The 20977-nt window shown below is 39.9% G+C and overlaps 1 protein-coding gene across 2 annotated transcripts in view; it reads right to left on the reverse strand.

The window, feature by feature from the left end:
- IL17REL (interleukin 17 receptor E like) overlaps positions 1-20977 on the reverse strand; it is a 190558-nt gene that overhangs the window by 132319 nt on the left and 37262 nt on the right. For both annotated transcript variants that reach the window (XM_073619733.1, XM_073619732.1), the window contains exons 3-7: positions 13726-13875; positions 12353-12462; positions 8965-9079; positions 6192-6236; positions 589-728 (exon numbers count right to left, since the gene is read on the reverse strand). In XM_073619733.1, coding sequence (XP_073475834.1) covers positions 589-728; positions 6192-6236; positions 8965-9079; positions 12353-12462; positions 13726-13875 — 560 coding nt within the window. The remainder of the gene's footprint in view (positions 1-588; positions 729-6191; positions 6237-8964; positions 9080-12352; positions 12463-13725; positions 13876-20977) is intronic.

Raw genomic sequence — 20977 nt, forward strand, 5'->3', positions numbered from 1 at the left:
TCCTGGTATTTAATGTCCCTTTAAGACCCTCCCACTCCCACTGTTAGTGAAATTTTTCCACACCCACTATTTCATGCAGTTTGGAGGGTGTAGGTGGAGGTTTTGAGGGGTCGTGCTTAAGTTCCTGCACCTATTTTCTGAGAACAAAAAGCCCTGTATAAGGAATATGGTATCCATTCCCACATTACAACAGCCTCGCCTATTAAATGTGGTCCCTGTTCTCTATTTAGTGGTTTTCAGTCTAGCACTGTATATATGTGCATAGCGGAATAAAGTAAGGTAGAACAGTCTTTTTTAGTTTGAAGCTCAAGTAAGTTTTTTACGTTGTTTTTCAATGCATTTTCTTTACATCTTCTATTAATATAAACAGTGAACCGTGTTGTCGTGCTTTACAATCACAGATGCCCAGGCTAATCTCTTCATCAACTCAAGCTACAACTGCCTTTTGCATAACTAGAGTTCCGAAGGGCCTCACCATGGTCTCAATATAATGTTACATCTGCTCTGAATTATGATTTATTAGTGACGTTAAAGGCAATAAAACCAATTTATAAAAGTACCCCTAGTACTATAATATATCATACTTACTACCGCATGAGCTCCAATGTCATGACAGACAAAATGTTTCTTACAAAGGCGTACATTGTAATCGTAGTCCTGAAGAATATTTGAAACATTGACAGTTATAATTTTATTCTCCTTGTTGACCATGTAATCTAGTTTTCCAGCTGAAAGATGAAAAAAAGATATTTGTTATGCAATACTTTTCTTCTTTTTTTTTTGCTTGCTTGTTCTTTCATTTGTGTTACTTTGCATCTGCCTCCATTTGTTACTTCTAAGCTTAAAAATCTTACTTGGACTCAACAGCTTTGTGACATGTATGTAATTACTAGCTTTGGTAGCTTAATTTCTAGAAAAATAATGAAGATATTCTATATTAGATATTGTATTTGGTTAAATAGAGAAAAAAGGATGTTCAGAATAACTTATTTGTACTTTGCTATCCTGTTAGTGATTTGTAAAAAAAAAAAAAAAACAACCAAATTCGGCCAATATATGTATCCTTTTTGGTACTCATTTAAAATTGGTACTAAATAGATAAATGGATAAAAAGGGGGACTATATTTAGCATGCTTGACCCCGTATTTATCCTGCCTGTAAATCAGCCTTGACCATATGCATTATGTTGGCAATGTTAAGGGTAGATCAGGTGCAAGACTGTTTGTAATTAGATGTCGGAAGATCTGTGTGAATATAATTGTGCAGTATTTGTATTTTTTAAGCAAAATTTCTGTCGGTGAGTTTACGGTGGGTCACCACTGGGAATCAGCTAAAGGACTCATCTATCCAGTGGATCCTAAGGTTGTAAGTGTAATGGCCCGTACACACGGTCAGATTTTCCGATGGAAAATGTCCGATCGGAGCGTGTTGTCGGAAATTCCGACCGTGTGTGGGCTCCATCGGACATTTTCCATCGGATTTTCCGACACACAAAGTTGGAGAGCAGGAGATAAAATTTTCCGACAACAAAATCCATTGTCGGAAATTCCGATCGTGTGTACACAAATCTGACGGACAAAGTGCCACGCATGCTCAGAATAAATAAAGAGATGAAAGCTATTGGCCACTGCCCCGTTTATAGTCCCGACGTACGTGTTTTACGTCACCGCGTTCAGAACGATCGGATTTTCTGACAACTTTGTGTGACCGTGTGTATGCAAGACAAGTCTGAGCCAACATCCGTCAGAAAAAATCCATGGATTTTGTTGTCGGAATGTCCGAACAAAGTCCGACCGTGTGTACGCCCTATTACACTGTTATGCCAATGGTTACTTAGAATTGTAACCCATTCAACAGCAATATCACTACTGTCTATAGAAAATCTGTTCACAACAAAGTAGGAGGTGGATCTGTCCTTTGCAGCACTGGGAGAGGTTTTTCTACATCATCTTTTTTCTGTAATTACATATATATATATATATATATATATATATATATATATATATATATATATCAGGAACATGAGAAAGTGAGCACTATTCACTCTGGATGCTAAAATAAAAACTTGACTATAAGGATACTCCTAGAGATGCCGCTGTCTTCTTTTAAATTTGTCAATGTTAAGTCTGCCCATGGTATTAAGTTTTTCTCCTAACCCTCTGGGCTGGTGACCCCAATGTTAAGTTGTCACTTGCCCCTTAGTGTGCTTTCCATAGAAATATAAGGAGAATGCCCTCTTAAGAGAAGACTATAGAAGTTTAGGTCACAAAAGAGCCATGCCTGAACAATAGCACCACACTAAAGAAGACTCTTCATACCCCTGTTAATTTAAATTTTTATGTTGTTGTGTCTTTGCCCCCAAAGTCCTAGTGTACTGCGTGATATTTTCATTATAAAATATTCAAGCCACATAATTAAAATATGCACAGAACAGCATAAGAATTCATTGCATTTTCAGAACTGGTATAGGCCTGCAGTTTGTACAGCAGAAAGCCAGCATTGTGTATGAAATCGTTTTATATTAAGCTGAATATACTACAGGAAATATAGAAATATAGGTACAACTATGACATAACAACTTTTAACATGAGTTCCAGAACAATTCATATTTTTAGCTCAAAGACAATATTTTGTTGTAGAACTGTACATCAAATATTGAATCCAAAAGGTAATTATAATGGAATGGCCACACGCAATAAAATAAATTTGACTGATTTATAAAAACTGCGGGGTTGTCCAGCTATTTTCAAACAAAAGCTATTACTGGAAAATCACTGAGTATAAAAAACAATTCTGAAAAACATAGTGGAACCTGTTGCAACAAGTATAGTGAACATGCTTTATTATACCAGGTAGAAACTGAAAACAAAACATTCACGTTGAGACTTCAAAGGGATTTCCAGTTTAAATAAAAAACCCCAATCTGTTGGGAATCCCTTTGTACAGTAAGAAATACTTAGGCTCACACGACCTGTAACAGCCTTGTTAACAACAAAAGAAGCCTCTCTGCATGTTGATGCAGTCATATTCATGCAAACTCTGTTTTTCTTAAACACTGCATTGCAACACAGAGATATAAGCACGTCTTACTGACTTCTATGACAAACCTTTGTTGCAGTTTCCCTGCAGTGTTAGTTTCCACTTTAGATGTGAATGCAGCCTAAACATGAGATTCTGGATAATTACCTTTGAATTTTACATTCTGCATCAAACACATTTTTTTCTGTATTTATGTGTCCTGTATTTAATATGCAGATGCACTAATATGTTGCATGTATATGTGTACACAGTATGCTTTACATACAGTGCCCTGAAAAAGTATTCATACCCCATAAATTTTCCACATTTTGTCATGTTACAACCAAAAATGTAAATGTATTTGTAGCAAAATCTTTGGCCTTGTCCAGTCTGATGAGAACTTTCCAAGCTAAAGATAGATGACATCCTTCTGTATGTGGTGGGTTGTGAGGTATAGTGGGTGCAAGGTGGACAAAGTTATTGGGCGCTAGACACTTCTTGGATGTAAAAGAGGTTTTTATTTCTCTTAAAAGTCCTTTTTGTATTTATGGGGGAAAGGGGGTTAGGGCCAGGACACCCTTAGATAGTTGCTAATTCAATTGGCAGACTCCGAGACTTCAATAAGAGAACAGGCATGCAGGGAAAGGCCCCAGCATGAAGCTACATCTGCACTTGCAGGAATGCTGTCTCCTATGGCAACAATCTTTAACAGTCCTTTCAGCGCCACTACAACTGCCTCTTGTGGGCCTTCAACACTGAGCTTGCGGTCTCTCACTAGACCCTCTGATTCACTAAATCTGAATCCCTTGAGCTCCTCCAAGGTTTGCAGTGGTATCTCCCTCAAGCGTCACCCCTGCTTCTCTGCTGGGTCCCTAGCTTGGCACTCCAGATACTACTCAAGCTTCACCCCTGCTAACCAGGGAGGTCCCTGGCTTGACTCAGAAGGCTGCTCTGCAAGCGTCTCCTCCGTGGGTTGGGTCCCTGACTTGATCACCGCCTGAAGTTTCCAGATTCTCCACCGTGCCCTTTCGGTGAGAATGTGATTCCAGTACTTGCTTCAGTTACTCACTGTGGTCCCTGGTAAAGGTGGTCGGTCCCTTTGTGGCGACAGCTTCGCTTCTACCTCTGACCACTGACAGGTTCTCCAGCCAGCAGAACCGTCACTTCTGGTTGGACTGCAAGCTGCAATCCCAACCCTGCGCTGCTCTCTTAACTTCTGGATAGGCCCTTACATGGCCTAGCAGTCAGATGCCCTGGGATAGTCCCAATCTCTGGCCTAGCAGCCCGGGGCGTACAACACACGTTTACCCAGACAGCCATCCAGGTCGCACAAAACATAGATCACCTGACCTCACCCAAATATATAGGTTCTCCCAGCAGGGCAAGGGATTCAAGAAAACCCCTACCCATTGGCTGAGATATCCCATATACTCATAACCTGACCTTGGTTTGCCCTTCTCATATCTAGTACCACCAAGTACCCAGCCACCTAGTGGTAGAAGAGAAATGTGCAACAAGGCCAAACCTAGGGAGAAATCAATAGATCTCTATCAATCGACCAAGATAACTAGTCTTGGCAAGTAAATTTGTGAGGAGCTCCACGACTAAACCCCAGGGTGCTACATATTTTATTGGAATTTTATGTGATAGACCAACACAAAGTGGCACATAATTGTAAAGTGGAAGGAAAATGATGAATATTTTTCCAACATTTTTACAAATTAATATCTAAAAAGTGTGGCACGCATTTGTATTCAGCCCCTTTTTCTCTGATACCCATAACTAAAATCGATTGAACCAATTGCCTTCAGAAGTCACCTAATTACTAAATTGTCCACCTGTGTGTAATTTAATCTCAGTATAAATACAGCTGTTCTGTGAAGCACTAAGAGGTTTGTTAGAGAACCTTAGTGAACAAACAGCATCGTGAAGATCAAGGAACACACCAGACAGGTCAGGGATAAAGTTGTGAAGAAGTTTAAAGCAGGGTTAGGTTATAAAAAAATATCCCAAGCTTTGAACATCTCACAGAGCACTGTTCAATCCATCATCCGAAAATGGAAAAAGTATGACACAACTGCAAACCTACCAAGACATGGCTGTCCACCTAAACTGACAGGCCGTGCAAAGTGAGCATTAAGCAGAGAAGCAGCCAAGAGGCCCATGGTAACTCTGGAGGAGCTGCAGAGATCCACAGCTCTAGTGGGATAATCTGTCCACAGGACATCTATTAGTCATGCACTCCACAAATCTGGCCTTTATGGAAGAGGCCAGAAGAAAGACATTGTTGAAAGAAAGCCATAAGAAGTCCCGTTTGCAGTTTGCGAGAAGCCATGTGGGGGACACAGAAAACATGTGTAAGAAGGTGCTCTGGTCAGATGAGAACAAAATTGAACTTTTTGGCCTAAAAGCACATCACCTTGAACACACCATCCCCACCTTGAAACATGGTGGTGGCAGCATCATGTTGTGTGGATGCTTTTCTTCAGCAGGGACAGGGAAGTTGGTCAGAGTTGATGGGACGATGGATGGAGTCAAATACAGGGCAATCTTAGAAGAAAACCTGTTAGAGTCTGCAAAAGACTTGAGACTGGGGCAGAGGTTTACCTTCCAGCAGGACAACAACTCTAAATATTCAGCCAGAGCTACAATGGAAAGGTTTAGATCAAAGCATATTCATGTGTTAGAATGGCCCAGTCAAAGTCCAGACCTAAATCCAACTGAGAATCTGTGGCACAATTTGAAAATTGCTGTTCACAGATGCTCTCCATCCAATCTGACAGAGTTTGAGCTATTTTGCAAAGAAGAATGGGCAAAAATGTCACTCTCTAGAAGTGCAAAGCTGGTAGAGACAGCCCCAAAAAGACTTGCAGCTTTTTTTGCAGCGAAAGGTGGTTCTACAAAGTATTGACTCTGGGGAGCTGAATACAAATGCACGCCACATTTTTCACATATTTATTTGTAAAACAGTTTGAAAACCATTTATAATTTTCCTTCCACTTCACAATTATGTGCCACTTTGTGTTGGTCTATCACATAAAATCCCAATAAAATACATCTACGTTTTTGGTTGTAACATGACAAAATGTGGAAAATTTCAAGGGTTATGAATACTTTTTCAAGGCACTGTATATATATTTTTTCTTTAGTAATCATATAATATTGTGACTTACTTAGACAGGACCATACATGTTTTCCCACGTCCCTATTGTTACAATCTGAAAATAAAACATAAGTAAAAGTCAACAGAAATTCTAGACAATAATCTGCTGTCTCCATTGTTGGCATAAACATTGCCCGGTTATCTTATAGAAGCATATAAATCGATTAACTTTAAATGTTGATTTTATTCATTGAAGAAGTAGGGAATGTGTACTTAGCAAAATGAAGCCGTGTTTACTTTAAAGTGATAAATTATTATTTATTTTTTTAATATTTTTTTTCAAAAGAGGAGGTACATTCATACCGTACATGATAGTTCTTGTTTCTAAAATGTGTCCCTTTTGGTCTTCTCCAGCCAGTCCTCCAGCCAGTCCTCATAGCTGCTACTCACCCCCCCCCCCCCCTCGCTCCATTGCTGGTGTTTCCTTTAGCTGGTTGGGTGCTAAGGGGACACCCATGTGTGTGCACTGCTGCTTGTGCCCTTTGCTGAACTGTGTGCATCCAAAGTCCAGCAAGCCATGCCCCTGCTGATTTCTCCTCTCAGTAATTTGACTGACATCAACAGGAGCCTATCGGTTCTCTACCCTCAGGACCCTCCTCTACAACCCATGGAAATGGCATGGATGGTCCTGGAGCCAGAGGCGGTGAACATGAACCACAAATAAGTGTTTGGAAACAGGGGTGCACAGAAAGACACTGGGACAATTTTAACTTAATGCAAGAATGTATTAAGGGAAAAAAAATCTAATCTAGCATTTAATAAGACTTAAATTGCCCTAAGCAGGAAAACATAGAATATTGCCATGATTGAATAATTGAAATGAATGCAGCTTCACTTTGCTAAGGAGACATTTTACAATCTTTTAGTAAATCAATCCTTTTTATGTATTGCCACATATAGGTTTTTTTATATATATGATGGACAAATGCAGTACAAGCTAAGGTTGTTATTGATCTGGTCCCACTAAGCTTTCTCTACGAACTGGCATTGCCATCAAAGAGTATTCCATCTAAATGAACATCCGTAAACTGAAATATTAACATATGGATCTTCCCACACCTATTACAGTCAGAAGTTTGTCTGTATTATACAGACATTTGGCTTCCTGTGTGTGCCAATATATTGTTGTGGTTTCTGCAAACTAAAAATAGCAGTACAATCATTTTGAAATTAGGAAATCCACTCAAGTAAAAGCATGTGATACAAATAATGTATGTAATTTAATTAATATAAATGTATTAAAAACATCAAAAATGGTCTACTTCTATGCAATTGCTATGTGGTACTACATATTTGGTTGGGATAGTAAAAACCACCTGAATGTAAATATACAGTATAATTATGTACTGCCTATTACTGGTACTGCTATTTGTTTGTATTATGTGTAAGAAGCCCTAAGTGTTTCCAAGCCTAAGGCTAGTCACTCATTGTCAGTAGTATCCAAACAGGAAGTTTTTGATCCATTATTCTTGAAAAGAAAATAAATTACTACCATCTCTGAAAAATGTGTTTGCCAGCAAAACGCTTACTGACTAAAGACATCTGCATAGCACAAAAAATTCCCTCAATTAATAAGTATATTTTCATATTAGGGGATGCATCAATTGAGCTTTTGCAGTGTTGGTACAGTTGATGTGACAACTTTTTCCCAATTTACTCTTCCAGTAAATGTCATATTGAATTTAAATAAAACTATATTGTGGTTAATTATAAGGTGACTCTCTCTTTCTGCTCCCTAATGCCCTAAAATGTACATAAAATCATAGAAGCCAATTACATTGCAGCTTTCACCATAGTTATGTTTCCTAAAGTTTCTGCTTAATCCCTTCCCACCTAAGGGTAAAACAAATGTTGATGCCTAAACATAATTTTGCAACTTTGACATCTGTTAGTAAACATCTGTTAAAGTTAAGAAAAAAACGTACAAATCATTACAACTACTTTGTGCATTTAGGTGGATTATACGTTTTTTCAGGACAAATTGGGCTTTCATTTATGGTAAATGGTAACGGATACCTCCTGATTTTTTTTTATTATCAAAAAAAACTGTCCGAAAATAGTAAAAAAAAATGTTTTTTTTTTTTTTTTTAATATGGCTGTTTATTTCTTGCTATAGCCTACCACCAAAGAACAACCCAAAATATATTCTCGTGCTCCCAACAATTGCAGCGATAACACATATGTGTATATTAGTTGTATGTACCCGTAGTACAGCCCAGAAACAGTGGTGCGCATTTTGTTTTTTGTTTTAACCTACCTAAAACACATCGACACTAACTGACACTGAAAAAAAAAAATCAGGCCCAAAATATACTGACTGTGAAATTTGACCCTGACCTTGATCTTTTACCCTTACTTGACTCAAATATTAACCCTGGCACTGACCTAGATCACACCTTGATGTAGATTTTTTTTTTTCACACACAGTTATGTTTTTTTCTCTCTGCAAGCAACAAGAAAGATAAAGTATCTCTTGCCTCCATTCAGAGAGAGGGAAAACAGGGTGATTGATCACTGTGATAGCCAATCAGAGGCTATTACAGCAATCAGGTGACTGGGAACCAGGAGTTCCGGGTCCCGATCAGTAGTTTGGCACGCTACTAGCACATAGACAGATACACATACAGTATATGCGGCCCCACAGGAAAAAAAAAACAGTCCAGTGAGGCCGCATATATGCGTACTGTCAGCGGGAAGGGACACCATTGTTATTTACAGAATTTTGAGTTAGATAATTACATAACATACAGTACTAAGTGGTGGATTCATAGCTACATTCTTACCTTCTACATAATAAGTTTCCGTTAACTGAATGCCACAAAAATCTGGGAATGTCTTCATTGTTACGTATACTTGTTCAGATACACCAACTTCAAAAGTGTTAGCTTGAACCTGTATCTGTAGTAAAAAAAACAACAAAAAAACACAACAATTAAGTTTGAGAATTACAGTTTTTCTGCTAAAATGTTTATATATGCCAACTAGGGTGTAAGTGCAAGAGGACCACAGTTAGGACGGCAGAGGGGGACCAGGTTCTGGGACCGTGAGGTTTTATTTAACAGCTGTATGCTGACAATATATTTACAACATATTATCAGATCTCTTTTTCCTTATATTCCTTGTCAGCTGTTTGAGCTGTACTGTTACTCAAATGTATCACAAAAAATACAACATTGAGGGACAACCACCCAAATGAACTGGAAAATCCAGAAATAACTTCCCTCTACACCCAAGTGGATTTTACACATCTATGTGCCAACGATGATGTGATAATATGAGCAGAAGTGCCAGCTGTACACCAGTAAAAACTCGATCACATTTAGGTTTACTTCCCATTATCAGCTACTACTGGGATTTCCCAAACCACAGCTTAGGTCAAAAAGACACTTCCTTAATTAGAAAACAAGAGGTAGAAGAACATTTGTATTTTGAAATGCACCATACATTTTTAAATATGTCATGCATTCACACACCCAAAAGCACAATCATCTACCATACTTGAAAGAATATAATTCATTTAAATTGAATCTGTCTCAAAGGAAAAGACTTCATGTTATTACATTAAAGTGTATGTCAAGCCAAAGTGTTTTTCAGTTTTAGATAGATTGCAGAATATCTGGGTTAAACTGCTATCTGGGGCTCAGTTAGGGAAAATTACCCTTTCCTTCTATCCCTGTGACAACAGTTTTACCAGACAGGAAGTGGAGGAAAGTCTGTAATGAGAACACAGAGTGAGATAAAAATCCCCAACTGTATACAGCTTTCCTTTATAGCGTTATGAAAATTTAAAATGTTAATTACTGATATAAATGAGAGCAAGAACTTAATAAAATCAATATATGCATTTATTCTGCTAGTAACTGTGATCCTATGAGACAACATTGCATGACAATTCAGAAATCAGATATAAACTATACAATAGGTTTCATTATTAATTTCCAATACATTATTTTTAAAAACATTTACAGCTTTTGATAATGATATATTCTTAACCTCCCTGGCGGTATTCCAGAGTCTGGCTCGGGGTGGAATTTCAGAACCAAAAGCGGTAACCCCGAGCCAGACTCGGGATCTCATCACAGGATCCAGGAAGAGCTTACTTACCTTGTCCCCTGGATCCTGCGATGTCTCCCTGCAGTGTGAGCGGCTCGTCCGCCACTCGATTCATCACAGAGCCAAGCTTCGTTCCCTGCGAGCTTTGCGACACACAGGGAAGGAGAATGGCGCCAAATTCAAAAAGTAAAACACACACAATACATACAGTTTACTGTAATCTTACAGATTACATTACTGTATGAAATTATTTCACCTTTGTCAGTAGTGCTTTCTCCAGTGCCCTGCATGCAGTTTTATATTATAAAAACTGTTCTTTCTGCCTGGAAACTGGAGATTGTCCATAGCAACCAAAACCGTCCCTTTGCATCAAAAGTGTTTTTAGACCAGCTAGAAAACAGCGATAATAAATTAGAATCACTTCCAGAATTGGGCAATAGTGATTTGTGGGGAGATCTGTCATCAAACACTGAAAAGCAATGACACTGACAATTCTGCAACTGAGCAAATTTCAGTGTTTTTGATTTGATTACATTATTGAATAATATTTATTATTATTATTATATTATTATTTGGTATAATTATTTATAGTTATTTATTATATTATAATTTATGATTTCATGTTTCAAACTTTCTCATACCTGAGATGTCTACTGGACTCTGGTTTGGACAGATTTAAATGAGTTATTCCTAAGAATTACAGGCCTATAATATAAAACGCCAAATTTCCATGCAAAATAATGGTACCACTTTCAGCATCAAAAATATGAAATAATCATACCGCCAGGGAGGTTAATGTTCAAGGAGGTAACTTACTAAAGGTTCATTAACATCTTTATATCAAACCTTAATGGGTTAAAACGTAACTGTTGTCGCTTGTGTATATATATGTTGTGAAGCTATTTTGTTACCCGGGAGTTACAAAGCTTTAAAATAATTACTTTTAGTTTCTCTTAATGACAGCCCACACAGGGCAGCAGGGGAATGTCTGTGGCCACTGTGTGCAGAGTAACACTTCCATACATAAAATTCCAGCCCAATATTCATGATATGTTTTATGGTCCCTTCCTATGGGATTTAATATTGTAAGCTGTAATTTTTATTATAAGTTCAGAAGTGATATTATCTTTTTTTCTAAAATTAAGTAGGTGCAGCCTTAAAAAGACATAATGCAGCCTGTAGCAGATATAAGGTAATCATAATAAGGGATCTCTGTTTCATCTGAGTTTTACAAGTCTGATGTGGCAGGTCCTACTTAGTTGGCATAGCATGTTTTCCTGTATCCCTCCCCCAGACCAGTCCCTGTATAACCAATTTGCAGCCAAACAGCTTGGCAACTCTAGGCATTTAAAAATAGATGGCCACAGTTAAACTATAGAAATGTTCCTTTAATCACAAGTTCTCAAACATTGGTACCTATACTCTTATAAATACTTTTTAGTAGATATGAGTTGGTGGAGCGCTAAACCCCAGGGTAGGTTGAAGACAGAAGCGAGAATCTAGATCAGTGATGGCGAACCTTGGCACCCCAGATGTTTTGGAACCACATTTCCATGATGCACTCTACACTGCAGAGTGCATGAGCATCATGGGAAATGTAGTTCCAAAACATCTTGTGTGCCAAGGTTCGCCATGACTGACTTAGACCCATCACACAAACACAAACAATACAGCCTCTTAACTAATGAATGGCCCAACACTCTCACCCTTCTAATGTTCCATGAATACCTTTTGACAGGCAGTGTTATAGATTTTTTTTAAAGTAAAAGGGAGTGTCTGAAAAATATTTATGAATAACTAGGAGACCTATATGTTTGTACATGTTCCTTGGAATATATAAATGTATACTGTACATATCAATGATTATTCATAATAAGACTTGCCACACCAATGGATAATTAGTAAACCTTGGCTTTTTTAAAGTTACATCCTTTAATGTGGAGAAATGTAGTCAACCAGCTTTTGGAAAGAAATGTGGGTTTTCTGGTCTATGAAATATTTTAATAAGTTACCCCATATATAAAAGCAATACAATATTAAATACATATCCAATACCCAATATACAGTACAATGTATGGGTGAATGCTGTAAATAGTTGTCAATATAATATTTCTTTACTTTATGCATAAGGAATTTCTTTCGTTTAATTTTGGTAAACCTGATAGTCACGCACTGAGTCCGCTGTGAGCTTAATGTCATAGAGCAGATTTCAACTCCACGGATATGCACTGAAAAGAAACAAACCTTTGTTACTGACAAATATTTAGTAATCAACCTAGGTACCTAGTTCTGACAGGTAAGTGCTCCCACTTCTGCTCAGCTGATCTAGCCAAGTTCAGCCCCCTTCGTCCTGCCCACAACCTTCTGGGACACTTCACATGTCCCAGGAGGCTGTGGGTCTTTCCAGAAAGCACAGAGCAACTCATGCAGGCTAAGTGGGGAGCCAACTGTGAAGCCGCAGGAAGTCACAGCCGGCTTCTTACAAGCAAGATGGCGATGCCAGGGACCTGAAGACTGGCAAAACCTGGACTGATAAGTGTCTGTATATTAAAAGTCATCAGATACAGCATGTGTAACTGCTGACTTTTATTTTTTCACAATGACCAGAGCACCTCTTTAAATCTCCTAAATAATTGTATGTCTCTGACACTGCAGCAGTGAGACTTTGGCATTTGAGTTCCTAGGTTGCACACCTTTCTTGTCATCTGTGATTGGATTCTGCTCCCCAAATATATTTTTTGTTTTGTTTTATTACTCTATGCAAGAGTAGCATGATGACAGTGTGGTTAGAAAATTAACCCTGAAGTCCTAGCATCCTAAATTCAATTCCCTCCAAGAAATGTATCCACATGAAGGTTGTATGTTCTGCCGTGTTTTTTACTAATAGGTTAATTAAGAGTCACCATGAGCCGATATTAGGGTTTATTTAGGAGTACATTCTTAAAATATCTCAATAAAGCTAAATTTGCTTTAGTAATCCAATCCCATGCATAGGAAATTCCTTTATATTGGTGTTTTTTCTTCATGATTTATTCAAGTATTCTACTCTTTTTGTAGATCAATGACTTGGTCACTAGCATTCAGCACTAAACAGCGGGAATTAGTATACACAGGGCAAACAGAGCCACAAACTGGCAGGAAACTCTCTCTGATAAGGATCTCAAGATATATATCTATATACAGTATACAGTATATAACAGGTCAGTAAGTGACTGGGCCTATCAGGTTCAACCCTTTAACTGAAATCGTACTTTACCCTTTAAGACTGGCCATGGCCAGTTCTTCAATCAGTCATGGCAAATGTTTGTTTGCACCATTTTACAGTTGAATATTGCCCATTAAACTGAGTCATAAGAATCTTAGGGTGGCACATTCTTAGTCTATATATGCTGGGGTATTAAAATTAAATTTGTTTATTTACTAAAATTCATCAATTTACTTAAATTGAAACAATAACAACATTTTTTAGTTTGTAAAGTCTACATTCATACCATCATAAATGACTGTTCCAATGATATTTAAATGAAGTGAGCATTGACTGGCTGGTGAACATTTCATAACTGTTGTAATTTTCATGTTCTCCAGAACATTAGGGTTTAAAGATTCAGGGGCATCTCTGCAAAACCTACTAAACAGATCATCTGAAAGAAAGAATGTGGAAACAGTAGTTGTTAACAAAAAAAAAAAAAAATCATACCTGTTGAACAGACAATGCCATTTAGCACTAGTAGAGGCCACTGATTTTTAAATAAATAAGATATAAATTAACAAAAAAAAAAGTATACAGAGGAGTTTGTGTTTAAAAAGTGTAGATTTGACACTTTTAGGGTGCAAGAGTAAACATATTTGCTGAGAAGTTAGAAAATGCACAATCTAGTAAAGATGTAATAAAAATCTCTTGTTTCCCAATACTGCACTGAATATAAACATGTATACCAGGTAAATAAAGGGCATCATAGTTTTTGTTGTAAAATATATGTTTCTGGATTCTTTAATTGCTAGCATAGTGGTGGATGTGGATATGATTGAAGACATTTCCAGGATCATCTTAGCAAAATAGAAACACAAAAACACGTTAGCTGGGTTTCTAAATTACTTGTAAATGTTATCATTGCCTTCACATATAACCCAAAAGTACCTCTATCCCTAGGTAAAGGATAGCGGACTTAGAGATCCTTGGTTATCAGTGCACCCAGAATATCTGGTACAGCACAACCCCAACCTAAAATGCAGGATACAGTTCTTTTTTTTCAGTTCAAGAAAAGGAAATCATGGTTGTGTAGGACTTGGGGAGCAATGGGACATGATATGGTGAAAGGTCTAAAATGACACTGTATTTTCCTTTGGCTCCCTTGCCACATTAGAAAAGACAAAAATGCATTTAGAACTCTTAAAATCAGGCCCACAAGGTAAATAAAATGATATTTTGCAAATTGTGGGATGTTGATATCAGCAACACAGTGTGGTTGATTTACAAACGTTTACTTTGTAAGGGAATTTTCTCTTAACTGAGTGAATAAGGTGAAGCTCTGCTGACTTTCATTCAATCAGGTGCAATCTGTTTTCCTAGAATGTGATTGGGTATTCTTTACAAAGTAAATCTTTATCACTATGCGAAAATTCCTTGCGAAACGAACAGCATATCTGCCAAATAAATCAACCACAGTGTATTTGAAAAGTTTTGCATACACTTGTTTTCTGTTGTGTTACACCGGTGAATATGGTCTCAATCAATTTTCTGTCATCTAATAGGAATTGTGTGAATCCAAGTAGAATAAGCAAAGTGGCATGTACATATTCAGCAAAATCAATTAACTATGATTCACCTTAAAATAATTAGAACTGCTTCAATCCATCCCATTAGAGGCAAACTGTGAATCAGTATGATCATTCCTGAAAACATTTGAAGCAAAATAGACTTCCTGGTACCAGACACCATCCTGACACATACATACAGCATTAATTATTTGTAAGGTAGGAAATGAAAGAGGCTTTGTCTACAGGCAGCAATAAGTGCAGCAACTACTAGCAGCAAGTTAAAGTTTACCTCAGTCTTATCAGAACTATGAAATTCTTTTCTCTAGGTTAAAAAATGTTGCATAGTGTTCTTTAGCCCCTGTTCACATTGGGCCGATTTGACATGTCAAATCACATGCCAGATCGAAGCCTATTGCCGGCAACGGCACTGCCCGAATCAGTTTGACGCTGACTTTGCGGTGCCGCACTGATTCTCAAAAGTAGTTCCTACACTACTTTTGGCAACTTCGGGGGTGATTTCAATAGACATCTGTGCATGAACTCGCACAGATGTTTCTCAAATTGTCCCCCAAAGTCGGACTGAAATGCGGGTTTGAAATCGTGCGAGTTCAGCTGAGCATGCACAATTTTTTAACCCGCATTCAGTGTGAACCTGGGCTGAATGTATTAATATGAACCTCTTCCCTACCTTTAAAGGAGATACGTGGGCTTGAAAAAAACAAAACATACATACTCATCTCTATACTGCAGCATTGGTATGATGCTGCAGCTGTCCCACATTGGCTCTTAGACCGAGAACTAAGCAATCACATGACCGTTAATCCCTCATTTCTCAGTATGCCCAGAGCAGAAAGCAGTGACAGTGGCTTTTTCCCCTTTTTTCACCTGGTGATCTGGCTCGTAAAACACACCTCCTGTATTAGGCTGGGTTCACACATGCTGCGGTCACGGCTCGCAGCAGGGGGTCCGATGTGTCCCTGTTTGCCGATTCAGGTCTGAATTTTTGCCTGAATTCGCACCTGAATCAGAACCAGAGACGCACAGGGCCCTTTCCAAATGTGGACCGCGGCCACTCCTGAGCTGTATGAACCGCCTCCATTGAGAGCCAGTCACACTCTCCTTTCATGTGAATTGGATGCAGGAAAACCCTCATTAAATTTGTATATATGTGAACCCAGCCTTAGGGTGCCTACACTCTGGATGAAGGAGCACAGGGGCACCTTTGGACAGTAGCATTGTTAACCTGGGGGTAGGGGAGTGTTGGATGAACTAGCAAATTTAGATATACTAAAACATTTAAGCCAATCTCCAGCTAACATGTTTTATGCAGTTACAACAAACTGTTTTTCCTTTTGGGATAAAGGTTTTACATAAAGAAATATACATAAAGCTGCAAAGAAGAAAACGAATGTGCAAAACCAAGAAGAGCCAAAGCAGCTAAAGAGGACTAAGAAGCTGCCACACATACGGCAGTGTTCCCACACAGAAAAACAATAAGGTAAATAGAGATATGTCGCGCTAACTCAAAGTGCATAAATGTGATGAAATAAATATAATCCAATTCTTCAAGTAAAGTGCATATGCGTAAAGGGCAAAATCACATAATTAAAGTGACTAAACATCCATTAACCAGTTGCCGACCGCCGCACGACGATGTACGTCGACAGAGCGGCACGGGCAGGCAAAAGGACTTACAGGTACGTCCTTGCCTGCCCGCGGGTGGGGGGTCCGATCGGACCCCCCCCCCGGTGCCTGCGGCGGTCGGCAAATCTCCCCCGGCGATCGGTGGTGAGGGGGAGGCCATCCATTCGTGGCCCCCCCCTCGCGATCGCCCCCAGCCAATGGGATCATTTCCCTGCCTCTGTAGTGTACACAGAGGCAGAGGAAATGATGTCATCTCTCCTCGGCTCGGTAATTTCCGTTCCGGCCCGAGGAGAGAAGACAGGTATGTGAGTGCACCAACACTACACACACAGTAGAACATGCCAGGCACACAAAACACCCCGATCCCCCCCCCGATCGCCCCCCGATCCCCCCCCAATCACCCCCCCCCCGTCACAAACTGACACCAAGCAGGTTTTTTATTTTTTTATTTATTTATTTTTTTCTGATTACTGATTGGTGTCAGTTTGTGACAGTTACAGTGTTAGGGCAGTGAGTGTTAGGCCCCCTTTAGGTCTAGGATACCCCCTAACCCCCCCTAATAAAGTTTTAACCCCTTGATCACCCCTTGTCACTAGTGTCGCTAAGCGATCATTTTTCTGATCGCTGTATTAGTGTCGCTGGTGACGCTAGTTAGGGACGTAAATATTTAGGTTCGCCGTCAGCATTTTATAGCGTCAGGGACCCCCATATACTACCTAATAAATGTTTTAACCCCTTGATTGCCCCCTAGTTAACCCTTTCACCACTGATCACCGTATAACCGTTACGGGTGACGCTGGTTAGTTCATTTATTTTTTATAGTGTCAGGGCACCCGCCGTTTATTACCGAATAAAGGTTTAGCCCCCTGATCGCCCGGCGGTGATATGCGTCGCCCCAGGCAGCGTCAGATTAGCGCCAGTACCGCTAACACCCACGCACGCAGCATACGCCTCCCTTAGTGGTATAGTATCTGAACGGATCAATATATGATCCGATCAGATCTATACTAGCGTCCCCAGCAGTTTAGGGTTCCCAAAAACGCAGTGTTAGCGGGATCAGCCCAGATACCTGCTAGCACCAGCGTTTTGCCCCTCCGCCCGGCCCAGCCCAGCCCACCCAAGTGCAGTATCGATCGATCACTGTCACTTACAAAACACTAAACGCATAACTGCAGCGTTCGCAGAGTCAGGCCTGATCCCTGCGATCGCTAACAGTTTTTTTGGTAGCGTTTTGGTGAACTGGCAAGCACCAGCCCCAGGCAGCGTCAGGTTAGCGCCGGTCGCGCTAACACCCACGCACGCACCGTATCCTCCCTTAGTGGTATAGTATCTGATCGGATCAATATCTGATCCGTTCAGATCTATACTAGCGTCCCCAGCAGTTTAGGGTTCCCAAAAACGCAGTGTTAGCGGGATCAGCCCAGATACCTGCTAGCACCAGCGTTTTGCCCCTCCGCCCAGCCCATCCCAGCCCACCCAAGTGCAGTATCGATCGATCACTGTCACTTACAAAACACTAAACGCATAACTGCAGCGTTCGCAGAGTCAGGCCTGATCCCTGCGATCGCTAACAGTTTTTTTGGTAGCGTTTTGGTGAACTGGCAAGCACCAGCCCCAGGCAGCGTCAGGTTAGCGCCTGTCGCGCTAACACCCACACACGCACCGTACACCTCCCTTAGTGGTATAGTATCTGAACTGATCAATATCTGATCCGATCAGATCTATACTGGCGTCCCCAGCAGTTTAGGGTTCCCAAAAATGCAGTGTTAGTGGGATCAGCCCAGATACCTGCTAGCACCTGCGTTTTGCCCCTCCGCCCGGCCCAGCCCACCCAAGTGCAGTATCGATCGATCACTGTCACTTACAAAACACTAAACGCATAACTGCAGCGTTCGCAGAGTCAGGCCTGATCCCTGCGATCGTTAACAGTTTTTTTGGTAGCGTTTTGGTGAACTGGCAAGCGCCAGCGGCCTAGTACACCCCGGTCGTAGTCAAACCAGCACTGCAGTAACACTTGGTGACGTGGCGAGTCCCATAAGTGTAGTTCAAGCTGGTGAGGTGGCAAGCACAAGTAGTGTCCTGCTGCCACCAAGAAGACAAACACAGGCCCGTCGTGCCCATAATGCCCTTCCTGCTGCATTCGCCAATCCTAATTGGGAACCCACCACTTCTGCAGCGCCCGTACTTCCCCCATTCACATCCCCAACCAAATGCAGTCGGCTGCATGAGAGGCATTTTTATGTCCTCCCGAGTACCCCTACCCAACGAACCCCCCCAAAAAAGATGTTGTGTCTGCAGCAAACGCGGATATAGGCGTGACACCCGCTATTATTGTCCCTCCTGTCCTGACAATCCTGGTCTTTGCATTGGTGAATGTTTTGAACGCTACCATTCACTAGTTGAGTATTAGCGTAGGGTACAGCATTGCACAGACTAGGACACACTTTCACAGGGTCTCCCAAGATGCCATCGCATTTTGAGAGACCCGAACCTGGAACCGGTTACAGTTATAAAAGTTACAGTTACAAAAAAAGTGTAAAAAAAAAAAAAAAAAACACAAACAAAAATATAAAATAAAAAATAATAGTTGTCGTTTTATTGTTCTCTCTCTATTCTCTCTCTCTCTATTCTCTCTATTGTTCTGCTCTTTTTTACTGTATTCTATTCTGCAATGTTTTATTGTTATTATGTTTTATCATGTTTGCTTTTCAGGTATGCAATTTTTTATACTTTACCGTTTACTGTGCTTTATTGTTAACCATTTTTTTGTGTTCAGGTACACCATTCACGACTTTGAGTGGTTATACCAGAATGATGCTTGCAGGTTTAGGTATCATCTTGGTATCATTCTTTTCAGCCAGCGGTCGGCTTTCATGTAAAAGCAATCCTAGCGGCTAATTAGCCTCTAGACTGCTTTTACAAGCAGTGGGAGAGAATGCCCCCCCCCCCCACCGTCTTCCGTGTTTTTCTCTGGCTCTCCTGTCTCAACAGGGAACCTGAGAATGCAGTCGGTGATTCAGCCAGCTGACCATAGAGCTGATCAGAGACCAGAGTGGCTCCAAACATCTCTATGGCCTAAGAAACCGGAAGCTACGAGCATTTTATGACTTAGATTTCGCCGGATGTAAATAGCGCCATTGGGAAATTGGGGAAGCATTTTATCACACCGATCTTGGTGTGGTCAGATGCTTTGAGGGCAGAGGAGAAATCTAGGGTCTAATAGACCCCAATTTTTTCAAAAAAGAGTACCTGTCACCACCTATTGCTATCATAGGGGATATTTACATTCCCTGAGATAACAATAAAAATGATTAAAAAAATGAAAGGAACAGTTTTAAAATAAGATAAAAAAGCAAAAAAATAATAAAGAAAAAAAAAAAAAAGCACCCCTGTCCCCCCTGCTCTCGCGCTAAGGCGAACGCAAGCGTCGGTCTGGCGTCAAATGTAAAAGCAATTGCACCATGCATGTGAGGTATCACCGCAACGGTCAGATCGAGGGCAGTAATTTTAGCAGTAGACCTCCTCTGTAAATCTAAAGTGGTAACCTGTAAAGGCTTTTAAAGGCTTTTAAAAATGTATTTATTTTGTTGCCACTGCACGTTTGTGCGCAATTGTAAAGCATGTCATGTTTGGTATCCATGTACTCGGCCTAAGATCATCTTTTTTATTTCATCAAACATTTGGGCAATATAGTGTGTTTTAGTGCATTAAAATGTAAAAAAGTGTGTTTTTTCCCCAAAAAATGCGTTTGAAAAATCGCTGCGCAAATACTGTGTGAAAAAAAAAAAAATGAAACACCCACCATTTTAATCTGTAGGGCATTTGCTTTAAAAAAATATATAATGTGTGGGGGTTCAAAGTAATTTTCTTGCAAAAAAAAATAATTTTTTCATGTAATCAAAAAGTGTCAGAAAGGGCTTTGTCTTCAAGTGGTTAGAAGAGTGGGTGATGTGTGACATAAGCTTCTAAATGTTGTGCATAAAATGCCAGGACAGTTCAAACCCCCCCCAAATAACCCCATTTTGGAAAGTAGACACCCCAAGCTATTTGCTGAGAGGCATGTCGAGTCCATGGAATATTTTATATTGTAACACAAGTTGCGGGAAAGAGACAAATTTTTTTTTTTTTTTTGCACAAAGTTGTCACTAAATGATATATTGCTCAAACATGCCATGGGAATATGTGAAATTACACCCCAAAATACATTCTGTTGCTTCTCCTGAGTACGGGGATACCACATGTGTGAGACTTTTTGGGAGCCTAGCCGCGTATGGGACCCCGAAAACCAAGCACCGCCTTCAGGCTTTCTAAGGGCGTAAATTTTTGATTTCACTCTTCACT

Source organism: Aquarana catesbeiana, linkage group LG03 (assembly GCF_042186555.1).
Source record: "Aquarana catesbeiana isolate 2022-GZ linkage group LG03, ASM4218655v1, whole genome shotgun sequence".
In the NCBI taxonomy this organism is placed as follows: Eukaryota; Metazoa; Chordata; class Amphibia; order Anura; family Ranidae; genus Aquarana; species Aquarana catesbeiana.